Here is a 22,039-nt window from a genome sequence, read left to right on the forward strand (position 1 = left end):
TTTAGGTTCTTATATATGTTGAACGAGGGAATAGACATTCTGTTCCCTTGCTCCGAGGCTGCGAGGCTGCGAGGCTGCGAGGCTGCGAGGCTGCGAGGCTGGCGCTTAACTCGTTCACCCTGTCCATCCACAATCCCAAGACTGCCTTGTGTCCAACTCATTCTGCGATTTAGCCTCATGATACTCAGGACTCCAGCTGAAACTAGAGAGAACCACTCATTGGATAGAAGTTTGCAGGAATGTGATGCTTCTCTGCGTCATAACACAAGGTCAGCTCAGTACTACGCAGCATGGCAGCCAATGGTTTAGACAGCCCCAGCTAGTAGCGTGAATCAGGATGGATTTGATGAGGGCGCGTATGCAAGGCAATGAGCCACTTATTTGGTCAAAGACCCACTGAGAATATAAATATATCCGGTGGGCGTTTAATGAGTATTTGGACGTTGATATCGGAAATGTACTTGGTTCCCCAGGCGTTAATCGAGTCGGTGACCCACCCACATGAAGCCCGAACATCGATAGACCAATGAAACGTTGGTTAGTGGGCCCAGGTATAACCCTTTGATTGGTGTATCAAAAAATCATGGATAATAAGCGCCGCCTGCAAGATCTCAGCTCTGTCACATCACGGATGAGAGAAGAGCCTCTCAAGTCTCCTCATGATTTCGCGACTATTTTGTCCTTGCCACTCACATCAATAACATACCCAAGGATTCGGCTCCTCGGCCCCCCCTTAGCAGGCAACTATCATGCCATTCAAAGTCAATGGCAGTGACCGTGGCTACTAGGCAACCAACCGAAAGTGCTGACTCATCATGGAGGTCACTGAAGTCAACCCCCCAGAATTTGAAGAACTTGGAGCGTCAATAATATCAAAGACTGGAGTAAAATGACTGTCACTACATTCCCAGGAGATATGTTTTATCCATTTCTTATGCAGATGGATTGTAATGATGACTGTCTTCACTGTGCATGCCCATGTCGACACGACATTTGTCTTATTCCATCATTGATCAGTACTACCGGCTACCTACAGGCAACTAACGGCACAAGAACAGTTCACTAAAACTACTAGTTATAAATCATGAGCACTGACTAACCAGGTCATTTCCCCTCACTAACAATAGACACTCACATAAAAATATACCCATATACACAAAAGACCTTGTATACCATAGACAACCATCTCACCAATCCCAGAAACCCAAAATGTCCACCGAAACCTTCCAATACGGCACCGATCACGACCTCCAAACCGTGACCGTCACCACCCTCAACACCACCACCACCACCACCACCGGCTACTGGGTGATGTACACCTCCCCTCCTCCCCCTAATTCCCCCTACACACCTACACACCTACACACTCAACTAACCCCCTCATCTCCAGACTAATCCACGGCGGCGCCTGGCGCGACCCAACCCAAACCTCAACCACCTACCTCCACCCCACAACCACCACCTTCCTCAATCCTCACGAACCCTACCCCAAAACCACAACGCCCTATATCCACTCCATCGCCTCAATCTCCTACCGACTCAGCGCCCACCCCTCCCACCCGCAAGACCCCACCTCTACACCCCCCTCCCACCTCCGCACCGCAACCCACCCAGACCACATCTCCGATATCCTCTCCGCTCTCTCCTTCCTGCAATCCAAGTACGGGTTTGGAGAAAACTACCTCCTGGTGGGTCATAGTTGCGGTGCCACGTTGGCGTTTCAGTCTGTTATGGGCAAGTTTCGGACCCTGTCGTCTGGGCCTGCGCCGGTGGGCATTCTGGGGATGGCGGGGATATATGATTTGCGGTTGTTGAGGGATACCCATAGGGATGTGTCTGCGTATCAGGAGTTTACGGAGGGGGCGTTTGGGAAGGATGAGGTGGTTTGGGATGGGGTTTCGCCGGCGGTGGTGCGTGGGGTGGATGGGGTGAGTGGGGGGTGGGAGGGTGGGAGGGTGGTGGTTTTGGCGTATTCGGCTGAGGATGGGTTGGTGGATGCTGGTCAGAGGGAGGTGATGAGGAGGGCGTTGGGGGAGTGGGTGGCGTTGGGGGGAAGAGGGTTGAGGGGTTGGATATTAGGGGCCAGCATGATGATGCGTGGATGGAGGGGAGGGAGTTGGCGAGGGGGATTGAGTTTGCGATTGGGTTGTTGAGGGAGGGGTCGGAATAGATGTGTTTTGATTTGGTTGGGTTGACAAGCAGTTCATTATGTGTCCTCGTCGTCACGGACGGAAAGAGTATCAACATAAACCTAAACCAGCCATGCGAGGAGGAGGTCCGTGGTTAGGAACAAGACCCAGAAACTAGTACATTAGAAGCAACGAAAACAGACCCGCCATCTTCAAACTTCCAACGCCACCAGTGTTCGTTATCATTATTGCAGTGCACATCAGAGAGGAAATGGTAAGAACCTGTCATACGCCCGGGGTTGCACAAGCCGTTAGCCGGAGGACGTGATCAAAGAAACGCAGAACCGGCGATGAATCCACACGTGCAGACCATGCATGCCCCTATGCAAGTGGATATGAGGAATGAGGAAGATGAACTCCAATGAAGAAGATGAGACCAGGGAACGCCTATCAGTTGCCGAGATCCATCCGGCCCGAAGCGGCATCCCCAGCGACCTTCTCGACCTTGGTCTCAGCCACCGGTTCGTTGTCGTCGTCGTCATCCTCCAGTTCGTCATCCTCGCTGGCATCCTCCACGAATTTGGCCTCCACGCCCGCCTCGCGAAGAGACGCCTTCATGTCTTCCCGGAACTGATCCTGCCAACGGGCAAGAGCAGCACTCGCGTGCACCTTGAACCCGAAGATACGGGGCTCGTAGCGGCGGATGCTCTTCTCCGGGAGCAAGGCGGGGTAAACCTGAAACAGCATACTGTGGAACGAGGTGCCGAAGTAAGCGCCGTCGATCGAGGCATGGCGGGACGACTTGGGGTTATAGACATCCTCGCACTTGGGGCAATAGAGGCGGACGGTACTCTGGTTGGGAACGTCGTGCTGGCCCATGGGCAGGAGGGGGTGTCCGTCGCACATAACACGAGGGCATTTGCCGAAATCACCGCGCTTGTATTTCTCAACCTAGACCATAGTCAGAACCGTTCCTCCAGTATTTGGGCGCACGACCTACCATCTTGGCGAGACCACGGGTAGTCACAATGTATCTGGCATGAACTAAGCCGTAGAGGTGGCGCGCCGACTTCTCAATTTGCTCGCGCAGGTCGTCATCCGCGTCGAGATCGAACACGTCCGTCACGAGGTCCAAGGCATACTGGTAGTAGGCAACCTCGGTGTTAAGGCCGGTCAAATTGAAGCGGTCGGTCAAGTAGTCCTCGTCAATTTCGCAGAAGTACTCGTTTCCACGGGAGGAGATGAACTGGGTTCTATAGTCAGCCACGCTCTGCGAAAGCAGCAAGCCGTAAGGATACGACGACGACGGGCGCATATGAAACTCGGGCTGGGGACGCGGTTGAGCTTTGATCGGAGGGCAGATCGTGGAGTCTGAACCCACACTCTCGGAGGGGGGATCGGAGGGGGCGGGTCTCTTCCATCGTGTTGGCAGTATTGATAGAAAAGAGAGCCGAATCGCAGGTAAAGGACGTGTTCCAGGTGAAGAAGAGAAAGAAGACATTGGGAGCGACGAGATGGTGTGTTTTGATTCTCCTGGTCCCTCACCAGCCGCGATGACATCGTTGAGCGCAGGTGCAAGCCACGCCTCTCCTTTCACTTGCTCCCCAGCCGCGGTCCCTATTTCGCACAGAAAATCATGGCAGCGCAGGATGGACTTACCCAATCTCTCCAGTAGCTAGTGTAGTCACTGTCGGTTTCACTGTTAAAGTCCTCCATGGCTCCCACTTGCAGACTTCACTAAGAGGATGTGATCAGGAAAGATTATTTGTGCTTGGCTGAGGCAGTTGCTGAGACCCGGTCGGACAACTCCAGTGCAGGAGAGCCCCCAGAACTGTATGGTTGAACACTCGTCTTTAGCGCATCCAACGATGACGACCTCCGATAGAATCACAGGCTGGGTTCACGGGCGATAACGAGGAGCGTGGCTAGCAGGTGGCAGTGTGTGTTTCTTGTCCATCCAGCCGGCCTGTTATCAGTGGAGCGCCCTCTTCCAGTTTAGCGCGGGGTTGGCGGTGAGTTTTCGCAGTTCTATACTCACCGCCTGGTGTCTACTTGTGCAGATATTGTTGGGATCCCCGATGGGCTCCCACGCCGGTAGGCAACGTAGGGTCACGTGACACTCCTCCCTACACCGCTAGTTAGTCCATATAGATGGCCTACGAGGCCCCTAGCTAGATCATCATCCATCTAATTCTACACGGTTGAATCGCCTTAGTAGCTACTCCAACAGATATTCATTGGAGATGATCTTAGATTGAATACGTGATGATGACCAAAGCTTGTGTCTTTCTGCTTAATTTTCACCGATTGTTATAATCTCACTGTCTGCGACATCACTGCTATATACAGCTGGAGCTCCCGTCTTCAAGATGCTGAGAATACCTTCAGAATCAATTCACAGAGAAGGGTTAGCGTTTGTCAAAAGCTGCTCGAAGTAGGCCTACAACTCAACGTTAGTATAATGATCGTCACATCTTCATCAATACCCACCTGGAACCAAGTCCCAGCCTCCGGAGCAGGTTGCAAGGCATCACTATATCCGCAGTGCGCATCGTAGCGCTCAGCAGAGGAGTCCGAGGTGCCGTCACTTTCTCCGCCTGGCTTGACCCAGACAAAGGCGTCGGTCAAATCGTCTCCAGTGTCAGTGGATGGCCGGGCACCGAATCCTGTGCCCTTTACATTGCACCAGTCTCCCCACGCGCTCTGGCCAGTGGGTTGCTTTCCGTTGCGGCCTGAACCAGTAAGCTAAATGGACATCCTCGATGAATACCACTCACCCGTATCAGTAATAAAGTGGGCGTCAAATCCGGCGCTGGACAGTTCTGGCGCAATGGCATTAATGTAACTCTTCTCATCGCAGACATCATCACCTGATGTATAAGAGGGGCATGTGTCGATGCTCCAGGCGTTGTAGTTGGCAACATTGGTGGCTAGTCCACGAACAGCAGCCGGCGATGATGCATTCGCATATACAGAAGCGAAGAGCTGCGCTGCCGGTCCGATGTTAGCAGGCCATCCTAGCCAACCCGCATGGCCTGGAACATTGTTAGCTGCATAGACGAACTAGATGCAGTAACAAGACCCACCAGCATCCAGATACATAGCCACGTTTCCCAAATTCAGCTGCTCAAGTGCATAGTTGGTACATTCCAAATAAGCAGATTCAGCATTAGCGCATTTAGCCACATTGAGATTCGTCACCAGGTTGGCCAAGCTATCCGGTTCTGCAAAGATCAATATTAATCCATTCTCACCCATGCAGCAACTCACCAATGATCAAGATAGTCTGCACATCCGAGTATGTCTCAATCTGCTCCCGGATAGAGTCAATGTACGCTTTATATTTCTCAACACCACCATCACTAATCGAGTATTCGCCATTGCTGGCCAGTGCAGCGCAGTCCCGGTCAGGAAGGTCATAGACAACAAAGATCCCAGCGATAGGAGGATTCGCTCCCGCAGCATTCTGTGTCTGGATATCTTCCAAGTATTCGCCCATTACAGGCACCTTGTCCGCCGTATCCCTTCAACGAACAGCATATAAGCAGCCAGGCAGAAACACACCCATGCGATACTCACAGCCAGTAAAATGAAGGCACATCAGCCACGGCACTTGCTTGCGCCACCAGCGAGCCAGTCAAAGACGGAATGGCCTCGCTTTCCACTTCGGATTTGTAGTAGGGATTCACATAGAGCTGGTACCCCTCGAAGGGATTGCCGGTTGCACTCGCTGTAGGCGCCGGAGAGCTCGACGCAGCAACGGACACCGAAGCAGTCGCGCTTGCGGCGGGGAATGCCTTGACGGCGGAGAAAAGGAAAGGGGACAGCGTCCAAAGGCCTCGCATATTGGCAGCACGGATAATGATGAATCTGAAAGAGACTTGATCCTCACTCGTTTTTGGCCTGGTATGTACCAACCTACCGATACATTCGTCTCACGGCTCATTTATATCAACTCAATCCCATTATGTCTATCCATTACCAAAAACAACAAGGAGAGAAGGAGATACCCGGCTAAACATGACCATGCACTGACAGGCCAAGGCGCCTGAATAAACAGATCACTTTTTTCTGGATCGGAACGGTGGTGGTAATATTTCGTGACTCAAGACGGACTCTCCGTATCTAAACGGGTCAGGGCCGGATGATCCTCATCTGCGATGAGATGGAGGGGTTGTCTTTGTTCCGATCTATTGACGAATCCAAGCACTAATGGTTGTGGTAAGAACGGTTTCAGGTACATTAGTTCAGGGTCATCTCATCTTGCAGAGAATGGGGTCATGTCGATCTCCTGTAAATGGCTCAACGTTATATGTCACTGTACTCTGGGCAATCTGGGAAGAATTGGGAAAGCTGTTGCCAAGATGCGGAGGGGAATTGTCCTACGACGAAGGATATAACCGTACGGTTTGACGGCCCGGTTCCCCATTCGGAGGGTGAGATGACATGTTTGTCAAGAATGGTCACATTTGGAGCAGGAATACAGCTCTGAACTAATCAACCATTTTTGACATTTCATTAGTTCTGTTCTGTTCTTGTACTGGTGTTCAAATCAAGAATTAAGTGCTTCAAATTAAATCACAGCAATAGGAAATAACGACTGTCAAAGCCTGTATATGTTCAAGTAATTATGCCAGAGCCCGCTCAATAATGTCGCCTAGCGATATCGCACTCTGCTATGAATTTGCGAATTCCATCCGATCCGTCGTATTCGGAGGTACTCTCGGGCACACCGATGCTTCGGACCTCGGCAAAGAAGGCACGATCACCGAGCTCGCTGACATTGATGCTGGAATATCCTGATGAAGAAGACACCCAGGGATTCTCTGCAAACATAGTCACGTCCTCAAAGCTGAGTTGGTTGGATGGCTGTTTGTAGAGTACGGGAGATGCTTCGGTAGCCTCATCAGGCGACATCATTGCATGCCAATCCACCTCCTCGGGAGCCTGTGACTTCAGGGTCCCAGGGCGATAAAAGTAGTCGTCCATGTCGGGAGATGCGGGCACACTGGGGGCGAAAGGAAACAGAAGAGCAAGATCGGCACCCATACGGATGTCGAAATCTTCATCCTGCATTACCTTTCCCCTCCGAACGCCGGCCTCATCACAAAGACGTTCAACAGTACCAGCATCGCAACCAGGGAACCGCACCCGAATGGTAGACTTATCATGCAACTCAATGGGCAAGTCACCCAGCGCGGCCAGTCGCTTCAGGTCGTTGAGCACAGCGGCGAGATCCTTGAGAGCACGGGCGAAGTCCGCAGACAGAAAGTCCATGAGACCCTCCGAGTTGACGGTCTGGACGTCATAAGCTCCGGTCGCAGCCAGGTTCTTCTGCAACCCGAAAGCGGTGATGGTCGGGGAGATCTGGAAATCGATGAAGGAGCCGGGAGCCGTGCGAGGGATGGCTGCCATCTTCCGCTCAGCCTCATCTTGGAGCTTGCTCACAGCCTTGAATCGCTTGTTGCCGGTGATGGGATCGACTCCATCGAACCGAGCCTTCTTCCCGGACAGGAAAAATGCCCGAACACCTACCGACACATTGTTGAGGACCTGTGCAGGTGCAGCTGCGCCATGGGAGAAGTATCGTGCCCCACCGATGCGGCCGGCACCAATAGCATAGCCTCCCGCCGTACGACCCAGGGTGCCGCCGGTCAAATTCGGACGAAGGGTTGAGGCAAAAGGAGCATGGCTAGTCAAGCGGCTGACATTCGATGCAACGCGAGATGTCTTGTAGGCAGCACGCTCGCCTTGTAGTCCACTCCGAAGGTAAGAGACGAAGGAACCTGCTGCACGGGTAGAGTACTGGCGAGTGCGGGCTTGGCGGATAGCAGCGGCACGATTGATGGGCTGTCTGTTGACTATACGCGCATACTCGGGTTGAAGACGAAGTGAGCTCTGTTGGAATTGCTCCGGAAACCTTGACTTGATAGTCTTGTAGGCCTTCTCGTAGGCAGACCTAAAGACGTTAGCGGACGGAAGTACATCCGAGTGGCAAATGACTCACCTGGCTGCTCTCCAGAACTTGGGGAGCAGCAGGTGCCCGTTCGAAGGCGGCATCCTGACCGCAATTGTAAAGAAGAGTTACAGTAGTTTCTTAGATGGAAGAACCATCCTAGGATGATGGAAGATGGAAGAAGATAAGGGGATGACGGAGGAACTGATCTGATGACGGAGCAATCCGGGGTGGCGGTGCAGCATGTGATCCAGGGCCACGTGCCATCTCGGATCTTTGGGTCATCCCGGAATGTTTTCCAGGGGAGCGGTCTTTCTTGATCCCATGACCATTACAATATGCTGGCCAGGAGATGTGCATTAGAGAGCTGTCCCTGACCTATTGTGATGTATGACGATATCGGCCGATAAGGAACCTTAGCCTGGACACTAGGGGCGGCTTTATCTCTCAACCACCAGCAGATCTCCTGAAGAATCCAAATCTGGACCTCGGGTAGTTTTCAATTTACATTGATGGTTCATGTTTATGGGCTTGAGATCATCGTGTCACATAGGCTGATTACAGTGGGTGGCCAAACGTATGTACAATTGGTTTGAAATCTATAACTCTAGTTCACATGGATATCATCGTCGTCTCATAGAATCAGTTTACTCGTCATCGCCGAAGAAAACCTTAACGGGGAGCCAGTCATCGCTGCAGACCTTGAAGCGGTCCTTCAGGTTGTCCAGCTGGTCGATCTCCTCGGCAGTCAAGTCCCAGCCATCAAGCTCGAAGTTGGCGTCGATGCGGGACTTGCTGACGGACTTGGGGATGACACTCCAGCCCTTCTGCACACCCCACAGGAGCAGAACCTGCTGGGGAGTCTTGCCCTTCTTCTCAGCCAGCTTCAGCAGGGTCTCGTCCTTGTAGAGAGGAGAGTTGGTGGAGCCGAGGCAAGAGTAGCCGGTGGAGTGGATGCCCTTCGAGGTGTTGTAGGCAACCAGCTTAGGGGAGGGGTTGTTGGGGTGGAGTTCGATCTGGTTGACAGCAGGAACGATCTTGCAGCTAGGGTCGTTCAGGAGCTTCTCAAGGTTCTTGATTCCGAAGTTGGAGACACCAATGTTACGGACCTTGCCGGTGGCGGGAAGCTTCTGCATCTCTTGCCTAGAACATGGTCAGCAAGAAGATTGTTTACGCAACAGACAAGGAATTCGTACCAAGTCTTGATGAAGTCCCAGTCGGGAAGGTGCTTCGACAGGTCGTTGGGGTCAGTCGAGCTGGGCCAGTGGACAAGGTAGAGATCGACATAGTCGAGGCCAAGGCTCTTGAGGGAAGAGTCAATTCCCTCAGCAACACGCTTGTGCCAGGGGTTGTCGAGCTTGGTGGTAACCCAGATCTCACTGCGAGGAACACCCGACTCCTTGATACCCTCTCCAACCTCGGCTTCGTTGCCATAGGCAAGAGCACTGCAACATACATCGGTCAATGTGGGTGTTTTCGAAAGACAACGAAGCAATTGGTAGCCGGCTCCAACTTACGTATCGATGTGACGGTAACCCTTCAAGAGAGCATTCTTGACGGCCTCTCTAACCTCGTTGGGCTTGGATTGCCAGGTACCAAGACCGACGGCGGGAATCTTGTCACCGGTGTTGAGGGTGTAAACCTTCCTATGAAGCGGAGAGAATGTGGTTAGTCAATTCGAACTTGCTGATTATTAAGACACTTTGCTCATCTTGATTCCATGGTGTAACGAAATGGGATTAGGTGTCTTACTTGGTGTGCTCGAGGGTCGACATTTTGTGTGGTTATCGGCGCGGTAGTGAGGAATTGGAGAAGGAAGCGGAAGATTAATAATTGGGAAAGATTGAACAATTGAAAAGATTGATCAGTCAGGGTAAAGGTGGGCTTTATAGCAAGGTGGGCAAGAGCTCGAGGGCGGACCGCGCGCATGAGAGGCAGGTCCATCCAGCACACCATGAGCGGGACGATGACGATGGAGGGGCACGGTTGCCCCTCCATCGCGCAGTGGGGAGCCTCTGAAGATGTCGCTGGCCAGTGGTCGCCGACTAATAATTCTCCTAGCGGATGGACCCAAGGGTCGCATTTCCTGCATGGCAATTGGCAAGGTCAGCCAACGAAGCTACGGGTCCAATCAGTCCCGATCTGCAACCAGGAGCTCATGCTTTGTTGTTATCAAAGAAATTACCGCGCATCCACGATATCTTTCCAATTGCCCTTTATCAGGCAAACCAATTTCCTATCTAGTACACAGAGCCCAGAGCTACATGATACGGAGACAGCAAGATTGATACCAGATTCTCTCTATCGGATTATACCATCGAATCATCAATTGAATTACATTGTCGGTTTCTACTCCGTCCACGAGTTTCAAGGAATTGGAGCATTGTATTCCGACCACTGTACCTAATAGTGCCACAATGTACACAATGGCCCGAGGGCAATACAAAGTCGTACACCGGAGATGCCAGATAGGAAAGACTGAGTGGCACAAGAGTGAAGGCGTCTCATCCAGCCAGCGTGGTTCTTCAACAGCCCTCAATGACTAATGAGGCATTTTGCCTGAATGGCAGAATGCACCAAGGCTCCGCCGCAGTGCGGGTCTGCCTCAGGCCCAATCACCATGGGGCGCAGCACTCTCACCGCCTGTTTCTGCCATCCACCGTGGCTCTCAGTCGGTTGGAAACGGTGGTGAAGCCGCCCGGCAAGACACCGTGACGTTGTGGTGCCGCTGTTCTCAACCCACCGCGCCCAGTCAATTGCAAAACAAGACAACTACTGCGATCGGTGTTCTCGGGCCGGCTCAAGCTCTACTTTGACAACCGCCCGCCGACCGCACATTACTGGCGCGAACAGTCGTGCTGGTACCAAAGCGAATAACCATGTCTTCCGGGTTTGTGTCCGCCGGAACGGACCAGGAGCCGGTTCAGCGCGACGATGAATGGCATCGCGTCCAGCAGGAGCTCGAGGAGGAGCGAAGGCGCAAAGCCGAGTTGGGAAGGCAGGAAGATGGCAAGAGCTTATATGAGGTCCTCCAGCAGAACAAAAGTGAGTCTCCACATCGTACGGAGATGCCATGGGTGTGAATGCTAGTAGACGCCTTGGATTGACATGTTAGGGTGATGTGTTTTGTGTCGAAAAGTGGCCAAGCAGGAAGCTTTCGAAGAGAAGATGAAATTAAAGAACCAATTCCGTTCGCTGGACGAAGACGAGGTCGACTTTCTCGACTCCATCATGGAATCCACCCGGGCCAAGGAAGCCGCGGTCAAGAAGGAGACAGCCGAGCAGCTTGAGGTGTTTCGTCGACACCGTGAAGAGGTGGAGAAAGTCCTGCTTGAGGATACAGCTGCAGATGTTACCCCGGCCGCTGAAGGAGAAGATTGGAAAATCCCTGCACGCAAGAGACGGCGAGAGAAGAGCAAGGATCTTCTTATCCCCGGCAAAAAGCGCAAGTCTCTGGGCGGTGATCTTACTCCGGATCAGATCGCGGACAAGGATTCCAATAGCAATGGCCAGAAGAGCAAATCAGAGTCAACACAGAAGAAGCCTGAGGAGCCAAAACAACCAGCGAATTTGCCTGTCGCAGAAAAGCCTATCAACCCTCCGCAGACGAGCCCGGACCAGCCTGCATCGAAACCAGCAGCAAAACCCGCTTCGCTGTCACTTGGTCTAGCAGACTACGGCTCCGATTCGGAATGATTGTCTAAACATGATTGTACAATACTGCGCATGGTGGCATCCACGATCATCATTGCCTGCCCTTTCATATTTGCGGTCTACTGATGTGGTATCATAGCATCCCAATATCTGGTAACAAGTCTGCCAAATCCCCGGGGATTTCTAGATTGCACACGAGCTGAAATATCGAGGGACTTTTGGGTCACTAAAAATGGATAGGTGATTGATCTCCATATCGTATACTTCTCTAATCAAAATATAGATATTTTAATGTCAGATATCAAGACTTAATTCCATGGCCCTGTCTCTATAGGGTTGTACTTGAGTACACCACAGCATAATTCTTAAATCTTTTCCCATCCTACGACAAGGCTCTATACTCACTACGATCGGTTCTATATCTATCTGCACTCTATACTGCCAATCATATCAGCTAGATTCTATGCATCAGTCTCCAACCAGATACAAACACTCTAGCACCTATCAGAGCCCCCGCGCCCACAAGCAAAGCCGAACCAGCCCAGATCTGGGCAGCAAGATACTTCCCCCCAGTTCTGGCGATCAGCACGCCAGCCACAGATGGCCCCGTCAAGGGTCCCACGCTCATCAGCGTGAGAACCATACCCACCCGCGTGCCTATCTTGCTTATATCCTTTGTGAGAGAGGGAACTGTCCCCGCAAACAATCCCATCGCGGCAGCAGAGGCGAGGCCAAAAAATACCGCGAAGAGATATAGTCCGGCCACTGTATGGACAGCAATCCAGCAGTACATTAGAACACCACAGATGGCTACCCAAGGGATCAGGCAGTTCAAGGGACCGGTGTATCGATCTGCGAGATAGCCACAGGGTGCTCGGATTGGGATTCCGGCTGCGTTGATTACGATGACGAGGTTGACGCCGGCTGTTTGGGACAGGCCTAGCTTCTCTGTGGCGTAGACTTGGATCTGGGGGTGTGTTAGCGCTGATCCGTTCATGAGACGGGGGGTTGCTCACGTAGAAGAATGCGAAGTAGAGAGTCCAGTATAGGAGGAAGATGCCGAAAGTGAACAGCATGTAAGAAGGTTCCTTGAAGGCGGACCATTCGACCAAGGGGCCGGATCTGCGAGGTGGAAGACGTGTTCGGAGGAGGAGATTGATAATGATAGCCATAAACAGGGCTAGGAAGCCCATGCAGCGGACGGCCCAGGGGAAACCTCGTGTGGGATCAGACCTTTATCAACTGCTTAGGGTGGGTTACCTTACCTATCTGAGGAGTCAGGTATTGAATCATGGCAGGGAATATTATCCCTCCAGTGCTCGTACCTGTTGCTGCAGCAGTTACGGCAAAGACGCGATTCCGTGCGAAGTATGTTGATATCACGGTGACACTGGGGAGCCACATAAGCCCTTGCCCCAGTCCGATGCATAGACCCTGTGCAAGGAATATCTGCCAGTACTGGCTTGCCAGGCTGATCATGAACGTCCCGAGCAGAATCAAGATGCTTCCAGCTAGAACAACGGGTCTTGCGAGGCCTGCATCGGTAGCACGGCCTGAGAAGGTAGAGACGAGCAGGAGGCAGAAGACTTGAAACCCCCCAATCCAGGATATATCCGACGAGGATTCCGAGAGCTGAGTCTCGTAGTAGTTCTGGAAAACGCCGAAGCTGGAAGCATAGCCCCAGGTGAGGGCTACAACCAGGTGACCTGCCACGACCTGAGCCCATGCTTCGATGCCGCCATCTGGAGGTAGTGGTGGTTGCAATGCGGTAGGTGTCAGTTCTGATGATGTGCTGGGCTTCTCAGAGGCGTTGGGAAGTGTGTTTCCTTCCGTACGAGTCATAGTCAGGGTCATCGGCAGCTCAGGAGGGCGATGAGCAAAAGACTTGTGAGCAGCATGATGATAAACATATATCTCTATGCGTGGGCTCACGGCGAAAGCTTCTGCCTAAAAAGCTGATAAATCAATTTACTCGTAACCATCAAGGAGCTTTATCTCTGGGAAATGAAGATGATACAATGCTATGGATGATGGATCACCGGCATATGCTACCATTCTGGGCTGTGATTCGTCGTGGCCGCCGAACGGATTGACCCCGCGGAACTGACGCAAATGAGGGATTCTCTTCCCTGTCTGAACAAGCAAGAAGCTGTAGAACCTGTTATCCTGTCCTATCTTTATGGGCCGAAAACATAATGTGAGGGATAAAGTAGCCACCTTGTACTTGGAGAGAGACGGTGGTAAGGTCAAAGAGTACTGGCTGTGGAAAGGTAATAGAGTGACCAGCGGATGGTTTCGTCTGCTTGTTTGGATCTTTGATTGACTGGTTTGATTTGTTTGAAAGGCATGCTGTCAGCTGAACATGTGACTCGATAGGAACTTACCGGATAGCTATAAGAGTCATTATGCCTTAACAAGCTCCTCGTCTATGTTCTGAAGTACGACCAGATATGCAACATCAAACTACTCATTAAGTCCGAATCAGGATGAGCTAGGTAGTCACAACGACAAGGATGGTAGGCGATTAATTTAATGCAAGTGAAAAAGCACCCTCCCAACCAAAGCGAATTCTACCTAGTCGACTAACCTGCTATTTGATTCATTCACAGAATACTAACTCACCTCATTATGGGTTGCAAACGCCTCTCTCTTCTCCTGCTGCTCCTCAACTCTTCGTTCCAGATCATGACGGACAAAGTCCTCCCTGCTACGTCCCGCCACAATCCACGGAGAGTTCGAAAACAGATAGTTCATCTCTTCCAGTGGCAACTTCTTCGTCTCAGGAAGCAATAGCCAGAAGAACACCGCATTGGTGAAGTTGCAAATGATAAAGAGGAAATAATACCGATAGCGTACTCTCTCCATGGCAATGGGCGTTACCTGCCCAGTCATCGTGTTGAATGCGTACGATGTCATGGTGGCCAGTGAAACGCCCTTGGAACGAGTCCGAGTGTCAAACACCTCTGCTGGAATGATCCAAGAGAGAGGACCACAGGTGCACGAGAACGAGAAATTATATAACCAAGTCATGATGATAAAGCCCCAGTGGGCTCCGGTATTGTTGCTCTCTGGCGGGAACTGTGCCAACAGTATGCAGGCGATGATAAAGGTTACCATGTTACCTAGATTGCCCCAGATCAAACTCCAGCGGCGACCAAGTCGATCGATGAAGAGGATGCAGAGAAACTGAGCGACTAGAGCGATGATGGAGTTGATGGCCTGGTATCTTAGAGTTTCATCACCACTGATGCCGATTTGCCCATAGATGGTCACGGAGTAGTATCTGAAAAGTTGGAGTGGTGAGCCTTAAAGGTCCCCTGCTCTTCATGGTCATTGAGTACTTACTGGATCGCAGATACACCAGTCATCTGCACAGATGCCTGTAATGCGCAGCACAGGAACAGACGACGAAAGGATGAACGCGATGTGAAAAGTTCTTTGTAGGATTTGGCTTCATTTTCGTGCTCGTACACAATGCTCTCCTGAATCTGATTATATTCGGCCTGTACCCAGGGATCATCTTCATTTCCGTGGGCGTGAAGCTCTGCCAAAGTCTTCAAGCCTTGCTCGTGATGACCGTGGTCAATGAGCCAACGTGGTGACTGTCACATATCAGCATGAATCTAGGTGAGCCGTATTTTTTCTCACCTCGGGAAATAGCATAATCAAAAATCCAAGAAATACAGCTGGTGCAATCTGCAAACCAAGAGGAAGCTGCCATTGGGCGTCATTGGTGTTAGCGAAACCAATATATGTGCCGTAGGAGATCCAAGCGGCACATAGAGAGCCAACGCCTAGCATAAATTGTTGCAATGCTGTGACCCGGCCTCGAATGTTAGGATGGCAGATTTCCGCCTGGTAAAGGGGGATGACCATGGTGAGGAAGCCAACCCTATAAGTATATCAGTGCTTGTTCTCTGTTGCAATCGGGCTCGATAGAACATACCCCAGACCAGCAATGAATCTCCCGCTATAAAGATAGGCAGTTGTCTGTGCTCCAGTCTGAAGGCCACCTCCAAGACAGAAGATAATGCAACCAACGGTGATAGTCCATCGCCGACCTAGCATGTCGCCAGAGGGGCCTCCGAATGCTGCACCACAGAAAGCGCCTGCAGTAAACATGGACACCACAAGTCCGCTGTCAACTGTCAGAGAATATCCAATGCTTCACCCCTATTGCATGTGGGAGAGGCTTACGATTGCGTATCATCTAGGTTGAACCTGGATATGAATGATCCGGAGGCAATGACTTCAGCAATGACGCCGAGATCGTCTGCAAGATCCACTGTTAGAATTGAGGTATCTGGAACATGAGACTCTGTATACTAACATCCATACAAGAATGAACCTAGCGAGGCGAACACGCCCACCAGAAACTGGAAACACAATCTGAATCAACATTATCCAACAAGGCTTTTCAAAGACATCACTTACCTGATACCATGCTGGAGAGAGACGCATGATGAAGAAAAGTACCCACACGGCTCCCGTGCCTCGGACCACTAAGCACTTAATCAGAGTTATGGAGAAATGCGGAGATCAAATCTGGGGTACAGGACCCTTTATGAACATCCGGGGATTGAGCCGCGCACCACATCAAAATCATATTAACCTCATCTCTCATCGGTATCGAATCAGACATCTCGGTTAATTTGAAATTAAACGAGGCGTCGTCAAAGGGATAATTTGTGATCGTGTCGTAAGTAGTTCTCAGGATTCAACCCAGCCGAAGCCACTCGAACAACATGCCATGCGTGACCTATCGCCATTGTAATCCTGGTCAAGCCAAGAAACGCTTGGGCACTGCGGGAAGTGACATCTGTATGCATGGTTTCTGGAAGAAGAAATAATGCCCGTCAGACAAGCGTGCTGATTGATGGAAATTTGCTGTGGCGTTGCCTCGGCTTGACCCCAAGCCAACGGCGTCAGAGCACCTCGCATCTCGACCGCGCCCAACCGCCTGAGGGCCTATTGTTGCTTGTAGGGCACAGGAATCAGCCCCCGGCCTGGACTTCCCCCGCAGGGGATTTCCCCAATTTATGCGGTGTCAAGGTAATATCTCCAGCACATTAATATCCGTTGCCAGTCTGCCATCGTATCCGACTTTTGACAGATCCCCTCTAGTAGTGTGACATCTTTACTTTCTCCCATACTAATTTGTACTAGGCTTATTACTTCCCTTGGTTGATACTTTGAGCATTATTGCCGCCATGACCACGTTCACGAAGCTTGGTGCCCAGGGTGCACCGAGTATTTCCATCCACCCAACAAGACGCCTTTCCAAGATTAACCCAAACATCTATGCGGGGTTCACGGAGTAAGTTCAAAGACCATGACTCATCCTTCCTATAGGTAACGGAACAGTGGGCTCACGTGTGGGCAGACATATGGGTCGATGCATCTACGGGGGAATCTATGACCCGGGTAACCCATTGTCGGACGAGAATGGCTTCCGAAAGGATGTCCTCGAAGCTCTGAAGGAGCTTAACATACCTGTCGTCCGATATCCCGGCGGGAACTTCATGGCGACATATCATTGGATTGATGGGGTTGGACCGAAGGAAAAACGGCCTGCCAGGTATGTCCATATGATTCTTGAACACTTGTCACCACTATCTTTTCACTTGTACCTTCTCTAGCATCATTGCTATTATACCTCCCATATGACATGTTTTGTTCCGATTTCCGATGCCATAGTCTTGATCTAATTATTGTTATAGACCCGAGTTGGCATGGCTGGGAACGGAGACGAACCAGTTCGGAACTGATGAGTTCTTGAAATGGTGCGAAGTCCTTGGAACTGAGCCTTATTTCTGTCTGAACTTTGGAACAGGTAATGTCATTTGTCTGACCAACAAGAAATGGTACTAACATATGAACAGGAACTCTTGATGAAGGTATTAATCTTGATGAACTTCGTACATAGTACAGTGCTGATGAACTATCCTGCAGCGCTGGCGTGGGTGGAATACTGTAACGGCACCAAGGACACCTACTATGCCAACCTTCGACGGAAGAATGGACACGAGGAGCCATACAACGTATGTGGCCCTAAGCCATACGTTTACCCCATACTCATCTAGTACTCGCAGGTCAAATACTGGGCCCTTGGTAACGAGACCTGGGGCCCCTGGCAGGTCGAACAAATTACCAAGGAAGCATATGCTCACAAAGCCTATCAATGGGCCAAGGGTACATCCTCACTGCTATTCTTAAACACACCTGCTAACCTCTCAAAGCCCTGAAGCTCCTTGATCCCAGTCTGATCCTGGTCCTTTGTGGTCAGGACGGCACAGCTTCATGGGACTACTATACCCTAAAGCACTGCCTGCTCCCAGCCCACTCACCCCTATCCACCAGCACTGTCCCCCTCATCGACATGCACAGCATCCACCTCTACACATCCTCCACCTCCCATCTACCAAACGTCACCGCTCCCCTAGCCGCAGAGCGCGCCATTGAAATTACCTCTTCCCTGATCGACCTCGCCCGGATCGAAAACGGGGTTCCCCCGGACCAACTCCGACCAACCATTTGCTTCGACGAATGGAACGTTTGGGATCCCATCCGCGCAGAGGGTAGTAAAGGCGCAGAAGAGTCTTACACTCTTTCCGATGCACTGGCCGTAGCCGTCTACCTCAACGTGTTTGTCCGGAAAAGCAAAGACGTGGGCATGGCCTGCATTGCGCAGACAGTTAATGTCATCTCCCCCCTTATGACCAGTAAGAATGGCATCACTAAGCAGACAACCTGGTGGCCTCTGTCTCTGTTTTCGAAGTACATGCGGGGCTGGACCATCGGTGTGCATCTTTCTTGTGCTGCCTATGAAGGTGAGACGTCTCCGAAGTGGGTGCGTGGTGTGAAGGACACGCCCTGGCTGGATGTGAGTGCTACGCTGGGTGAAGATGGGTATGTGAACGTTGCAGTGGTTAATATCGATGCTGAGAGGGGCATCCAGAGTAAGATTGAGGGGCCGTCGGGGAGTATTTCTGTCTTCACTGTTACTGGTGACAGTGTGGGGGCGTGTAACATGAACGGCAAGCAGGAGGTTGGTGTGACGGAGAGTACGTGGGAGGCCACGGGATCATATCTATTCCCTAAGCACTCTTTGACGTTGCTGAGATGGAAGGCAGAGTAGCTGATAAACTTGAGCTTTGCTATAGAGAGGGCTAGACTGGCTACAATACAATCTCTCACATCCTATCATATCTTTACTAGACATATCGCGATATCTTATCAGCCAACTACACTACGCATAGGTCCAGAGAAGTGTCAATCCCACTTATGCTGCTATAGCCAGAATAAATAATATTATTGTCATAGAACCGAATCCCCTCCATCCATAATGCATAGGAAATCATCCCAGTGTGTATCTTAACAAGTCAACGTTACGTCATCATAGAAAATCGACCATGTATCATCGTCTAAGCAAAAGAGACATGCTGGACGATACCCTCATCGTCCACATGAACATTCATCCTGAGAATAAAACCCCATCAGTATGTGTACCATTGAGATCAAAAAGCCGAGAGATGTATGCTCACCGTTCGGGTCTGAAATCCATCGTGACAGCGTCTCCGGGCTTGATGACGCGATGGCCCTCGGGAAGATCCTTCTTCGCGAATGACTGCCCCAAAGTACATTAGCATCACGTAAACCACAGGTGATAGACTGCGATATGAGGTAGACTAGGAAAAGAAGGCAACGTACAGTCACATCGCTATCCGACTCAGTGATCTTCTTCCCCGCAAGCTTGTGGAGCCATTCCTCTTGGTTGGGACCAGGGGCGCTGTTGATTCCGGGGACGACGAGAGGCATGATGAGAGATTTTGTCAAGTATTTTCGATATTGAATATGTGGTTTTCGGTTGTAGGAGAGGAAAGAGAATGAGATGATTCCTGGGGTTGCAAATGGTAGATAAGGTTGACAGGACGGCCTCTACCTATATATGCAACGAGGAACGGATATGACATCATGCTGTTGATGTGGCTTGATTGCGGCGGTGCACGGGAAGTTTGTCCGCTTGCGGTTAGTGGGATCGAAATGGGTGAGGCTGGCTGTCACATGCCGGGGAGAGTTACGCAAGATCGCGTCTGGCTTCACTGTCTGTTGTAGTCGTCGCCGGTTGGATGGGTTGTTTCATTGTCAATCTCATGGATTGGGATTTCTCTAGAAGGTTCTATGCTAGGTTGCAGTTCTATCATGTTGATTCATGGTGCCCGCCACACTGAACTCGAAGAAAAGTGACGATATATATATTCACTTGAGTTTAGCATCATCTGGATATTCCACCAATTTATCAGGAGTCATTTGTATTGACAATCAGTGTCGAAAGGGGCATCTATGCTGAGGACTAAACCGTCCACTATGCCAGTTCTATCGTCTCTTCAGTGGACGTGGCTAGGAAACCACGACCCAGCGGCGCTTCTCCCGGCAACTTCCTCTGGGTTCAGCCAGCATCCCTGATCCGAACCGTATCGATGCCTGTTCCACCTTAAATGCTCTATCATATTCTTTACATGCTGCTAACCCCGCTCTTTTCTCTGATGAGCGTTAATTATCAGTACGCAGGGTACCGTCATCTAAGAGCTGTACTGCATCTGCAATCTTTACTTGAACCTCACAGTCCATTCTTAGAGCTGTCCCTGCCTATCTTCGGTGAACTGCAAGCCAACAGGTGCTCATGGCTCCATACGCCTTTCCCACGCAATCGACTTCTATTGCCCCGTCAACACCAATCGCTGAGAACTGGCCGTGGCTAAGTCCTGAAGGGATACTGGAAAGCGCTTACAACTTGTTGGGCATCAATCTGGCGGATAAGCGGCTGTGGGACGAACACAGCGCAGACGCCAACCATGGCCCAGGGAGAACCCTGAATGCAGCTGAATATACAGAAGAAGCTCAGCCTGCAACGCCCTTGAACAACCTGTCAGAAGCCATGGTCGCAATTCAGGATGGTGGGACACGAGTTGGGAGATCTCAGATAAGCCCACGTGCAGACTCCCAACAAGCAGGGACCACAAACAGAAACTGGATACCCCATTGGAGTTATAAGAAAAGCTCCATTGCTGCAGCCTGCATATTCACGGCTATTACAGTCATGGCCTTCATTTTCTTGGCCATCTTATCCATAAGGAAGATCAAAAGAAGCTGGGAGCGACATAAGCGCGAAAGGTTGAACTACGCAAGCTCCAGATACTCCACCCTCTGCTTGCTCGAGGACGGTCACAAGATGGAGTCAACAGGAAGCAAGCAATCGAGTAGAGAGTCCTTGATGTTCAGTCGTAATCGTTCGCCATCTTCGACCTATGTCGTCGAACAAGAAGGTACCTCTGTGACGAGGGTTTACCGCGCGAGCAAGAATGTTTCTACACTTGCGCTGGATCTACCCTCTTCTCACCTGGGAGATGGAAGCTCCACCCCCCAATTAAGTTCCATACCGGAACGTCCAGTCAACGCCCTCAGGCCCTCCCGGCATGAACGTCATGGCTCGAAGGCTAAGTCGATTGTTGTTGTACCATCTCCCTTGAAGCCGGTGGCATCATTCTCAGTCAAACCGATGACACATCGGTCAGAGCCCGCTGAAAGCTTCGAGCGGACACCTTTGAGGCCCGACAGTGAGGCAGGTGATACCCCGTCGAACAACAAGCGCGAGTCCTTTGGTGCGAATAGTTTGTTCAAGCTACCAGCAATACAAAGAACAATGTCGCCTCTTTTCTCATTTTGATTCCATAGACCCCTGGGATGGAATGACTATTGCATACGTGTTTGGACTAATCACACACTACACGACTTTGGATGTTATATGCAAAGCACCGGTAGTGAGGTGTCTTTACTTTCTTTTCCTTCTCTTCCGTCTATAGATTACTTCTCTGTCTTGATGGGCGGTGCATCGGACGTGTATATGAACATAGTTTGTTTCTTTACCTGCCTGAGTCCACTTGGGACTTCTCCAAGGGCGTGTCTCAAATTACAGTAGTCTACGCATTCCACTACTATCTCTTCTCTCCAAACATATCAGCTTTGACCCCTTTCTGACCTCTCTAGCTCCAAACCTATGCAAAAGTAGACATTACTCGTGTGCCCACGATCATGTCGACCAAGGAAATGACCAACCCAATCAACATGACAGAGATGACAGCACCTGTTCCCTTCCTTGGTAGGTTAACCAAAGACTCTACCTATATCACCCGACCTTCATTCCATCCCCACTTCCACTCACTACATGAAAACATCTTTGTATCACATATTGAACACCCCCATATCATCACGTCATCGAAGTTATATTAAGAAATATAAT

General features: G+C 50.9%; 12 protein-coding genes across 12 annotated transcripts; 4 read left to right on the plus strand and 8 right to left on the minus strand.

Annotated features, from left to right (window-relative positions):
• Positions 1-992: 992 nt before the first annotated feature.
• Positions 993-2,170, plus strand: BO94DRAFT_599724 (arylformamidase; the record flags this gene model as incomplete). Its single annotated transcript, XM_025616331.1, has 3 exons — positions 993-1,313; positions 1,391-2,035; positions 2,059-2,170. Exons 1-3 carry the CDS (start codon positions 1,210-1,212, stop codon positions 2,168-2,170), a joined length of 861 nt encoding a protein of 286 aa, XP_025465988.1. The 5' UTR covers positions 993-1,209.
• Positions 2,158-4,155, minus strand: BO94DRAFT_536674 (casein kinase II subunit beta family protein). The gene is made up of 3 exons (XM_025612072.1): positions 3,789-4,155; positions 3,130-3,375; positions 2,158-3,080 (listed from the first exon to the last, which is right to left on the minus strand). The coding sequence occupies exons 1-3, from the start codon at positions 3,843-3,845 to the stop codon at positions 2,580-2,582; spliced, it is 804 nt and encodes a 267-aa protein (XP_025465989.1). The 5' UTR covers positions 3,846-4,155; the 3' UTR covers positions 2,158-2,579.
• Positions 4,156-4,524: 369 nt separating this feature from the next.
• cbhC (putative cellobiohydrolase) lies at positions 4,525-5,974 on the minus strand (the record flags this gene model as incomplete). The annotated part of the gene is made up of 6 exons (XM_025615803.1): positions 4,525-4,569; positions 4,620-4,861; positions 4,907-5,164; positions 5,216-5,353; positions 5,400-5,653; positions 5,709-5,974. The coding sequence occupies 6 exons, from the start codon at positions 5,972-5,974 to the stop codon at positions 4,525-4,527; spliced, it is 1,203 nt and encodes a 400-aa protein (XP_025465990.1).
• Positions 5,975-6,773: 799 nt separating this feature from the next.
• BO94DRAFT_547689 (uncharacterized protein) lies at positions 6,774-8,189 on the minus strand (the record flags this gene model as incomplete). The annotated part of the gene is made up of 2 exons (XM_025613343.1): positions 6,774-8,088; positions 8,137-8,189. The coding sequence occupies 2 exons, from the start codon at positions 8,187-8,189 to the stop codon at positions 6,774-6,776; spliced, it is 1,368 nt and encodes a 455-aa protein (XP_025465991.1).
• A 480-nt stretch (positions 8,190-8,669) lies between these two features.
• gcy1 (putative glycerol dehydrogenase Gcy1) lies at positions 8,670-9,923 on the minus strand. Its single transcript, XM_025612073.1, has 4 exons — positions 9,838-9,923; positions 9,603-9,731; positions 9,282-9,530; positions 8,670-9,228 (listed from the first exon to the last, which is right to left on the minus strand). Exons 1-4 carry the CDS (start codon positions 9,858-9,860, stop codon positions 8,733-8,735), a joined length of 897 nt encoding a protein of 298 aa, XP_025465992.1. The 5' UTR covers positions 9,861-9,923; the 3' UTR covers positions 8,670-8,732.
• Positions 9,924-10,498: 575 nt separating this feature from the next.
• On the plus strand, positions 10,499-11,781 carry BO94DRAFT_599746 (NEFA-interacting nuclear protein NIP30; the record flags this gene model as incomplete). Its single annotated transcript, XM_025616332.1, has 2 exons — positions 10,499-11,130; positions 11,225-11,781. The coding sequence occupies exons 1-2, from the start codon at positions 10,965-10,967 to the stop codon at positions 11,779-11,781; spliced, it is 723 nt and encodes a 240-aa protein (XP_025465993.1). The 5' UTR covers positions 10,499-10,964.
• A 252-nt stretch (positions 11,782-12,033) lies between these two features.
• On the minus strand, positions 12,034-14,040 carry BO94DRAFT_536679 (MFS monocarboxylate transporter). Its single transcript, XM_025612074.1, has 3 exons — positions 13,005-14,040; positions 12,756-12,955; positions 12,034-12,706 (listed from the first exon to the last, which is right to left on the minus strand). Exons 1-3 carry the CDS (start codon positions 13,579-13,581, stop codon positions 12,194-12,196), a joined length of 1,290 nt encoding a protein of 429 aa, XP_025465994.1. The 5' UTR covers positions 13,582-14,040; the 3' UTR covers positions 12,034-12,193.
• Positions 14,041-14,352: 312 nt separating this feature from the next.
• BO94DRAFT_469633 (sugar porter family MFS transporter) lies at positions 14,353-16,200 on the minus strand (the record flags this gene model as incomplete). The annotated part of the gene is made up of 7 exons (XM_025608294.1): positions 14,353-15,022; positions 15,085-15,341; positions 15,388-15,631; positions 15,686-15,877; positions 15,937-16,012; positions 16,070-16,115; positions 16,174-16,200. The coding sequence occupies 7 exons, from the start codon at positions 16,198-16,200 to the stop codon at positions 14,353-14,355; spliced, it is 1,512 nt and encodes a 503-aa protein (XP_025465995.1).
• Positions 16,201-16,435: 235 nt separating this feature from the next.
• On the minus strand, positions 16,436-16,695 carry BO94DRAFT_536683 (uncharacterized protein). The gene has a single exon (XM_025612075.1). The coding sequence runs from the start codon at positions 16,678-16,680 to the stop codon at positions 16,450-16,452; it is 231 nt and encodes a 76-aa protein (XP_025465996.1). The 5' UTR covers positions 16,681-16,695; the 3' UTR covers positions 16,436-16,449.
• BO94DRAFT_121154 (alpha-N-arabinofuranosidase) lies at positions 16,513-18,988 on the plus strand. Its single transcript, XM_025605578.1, has 8 exons — positions 16,513-16,791; positions 16,906-17,056; positions 17,123-17,317; positions 17,460-17,572; positions 17,622-17,636; positions 17,692-17,780; positions 17,832-17,931; positions 17,979-18,988. Exons 1-8 carry the CDS (start codon positions 16,779-16,781, stop codon positions 18,875-18,877), a joined length of 1,575 nt encoding a protein of 524 aa, XP_025465997.1. The 5' UTR covers positions 16,513-16,778; the 3' UTR covers positions 18,878-18,988.
• Positions 18,989-19,133: 145 nt separating this feature from the next.
• On the minus strand, positions 19,134-19,631 carry BO94DRAFT_625582 (uncharacterized protein). Its single transcript, XM_025617297.1, has 3 exons — positions 19,450-19,631; positions 19,284-19,366; positions 19,134-19,218 (listed from the first exon to the last, which is right to left on the minus strand). Exons 1-3 carry the CDS (start codon positions 19,555-19,557, stop codon positions 19,164-19,166), a joined length of 246 nt encoding a protein of 81 aa, XP_025465998.1. The 5' UTR covers positions 19,558-19,631; the 3' UTR covers positions 19,134-19,163.
• A 627-nt stretch (positions 19,632-20,258) lies between these two features.
• On the plus strand, positions 20,259-21,466 carry BO94DRAFT_557864 (uncharacterized protein; the record flags this gene model as incomplete). The annotated part of the gene is made up of 2 exons (XM_025613963.1): positions 20,259-20,291; positions 20,561-21,466. The coding sequence occupies 2 exons, from the start codon at positions 20,259-20,261 to the stop codon at positions 21,464-21,466; spliced, it is 939 nt and encodes a 312-aa protein (XP_025465999.1).
• Between the last annotated feature and the right edge of the window lie 573 nt (positions 21,467-22,039).

This window comes from Aspergillus sclerotioniger (genome assembly GCF_003184525.1).
Source record: "Aspergillus sclerotioniger CBS 115572 chromosome Unknown BO94scaffold_19, whole genome shotgun sequence".
NCBI classification, from domain to species: Eukaryota; Fungi; Ascomycota; class Eurotiomycetes; order Eurotiales; family Aspergillaceae; genus Aspergillus; species Aspergillus sclerotioniger.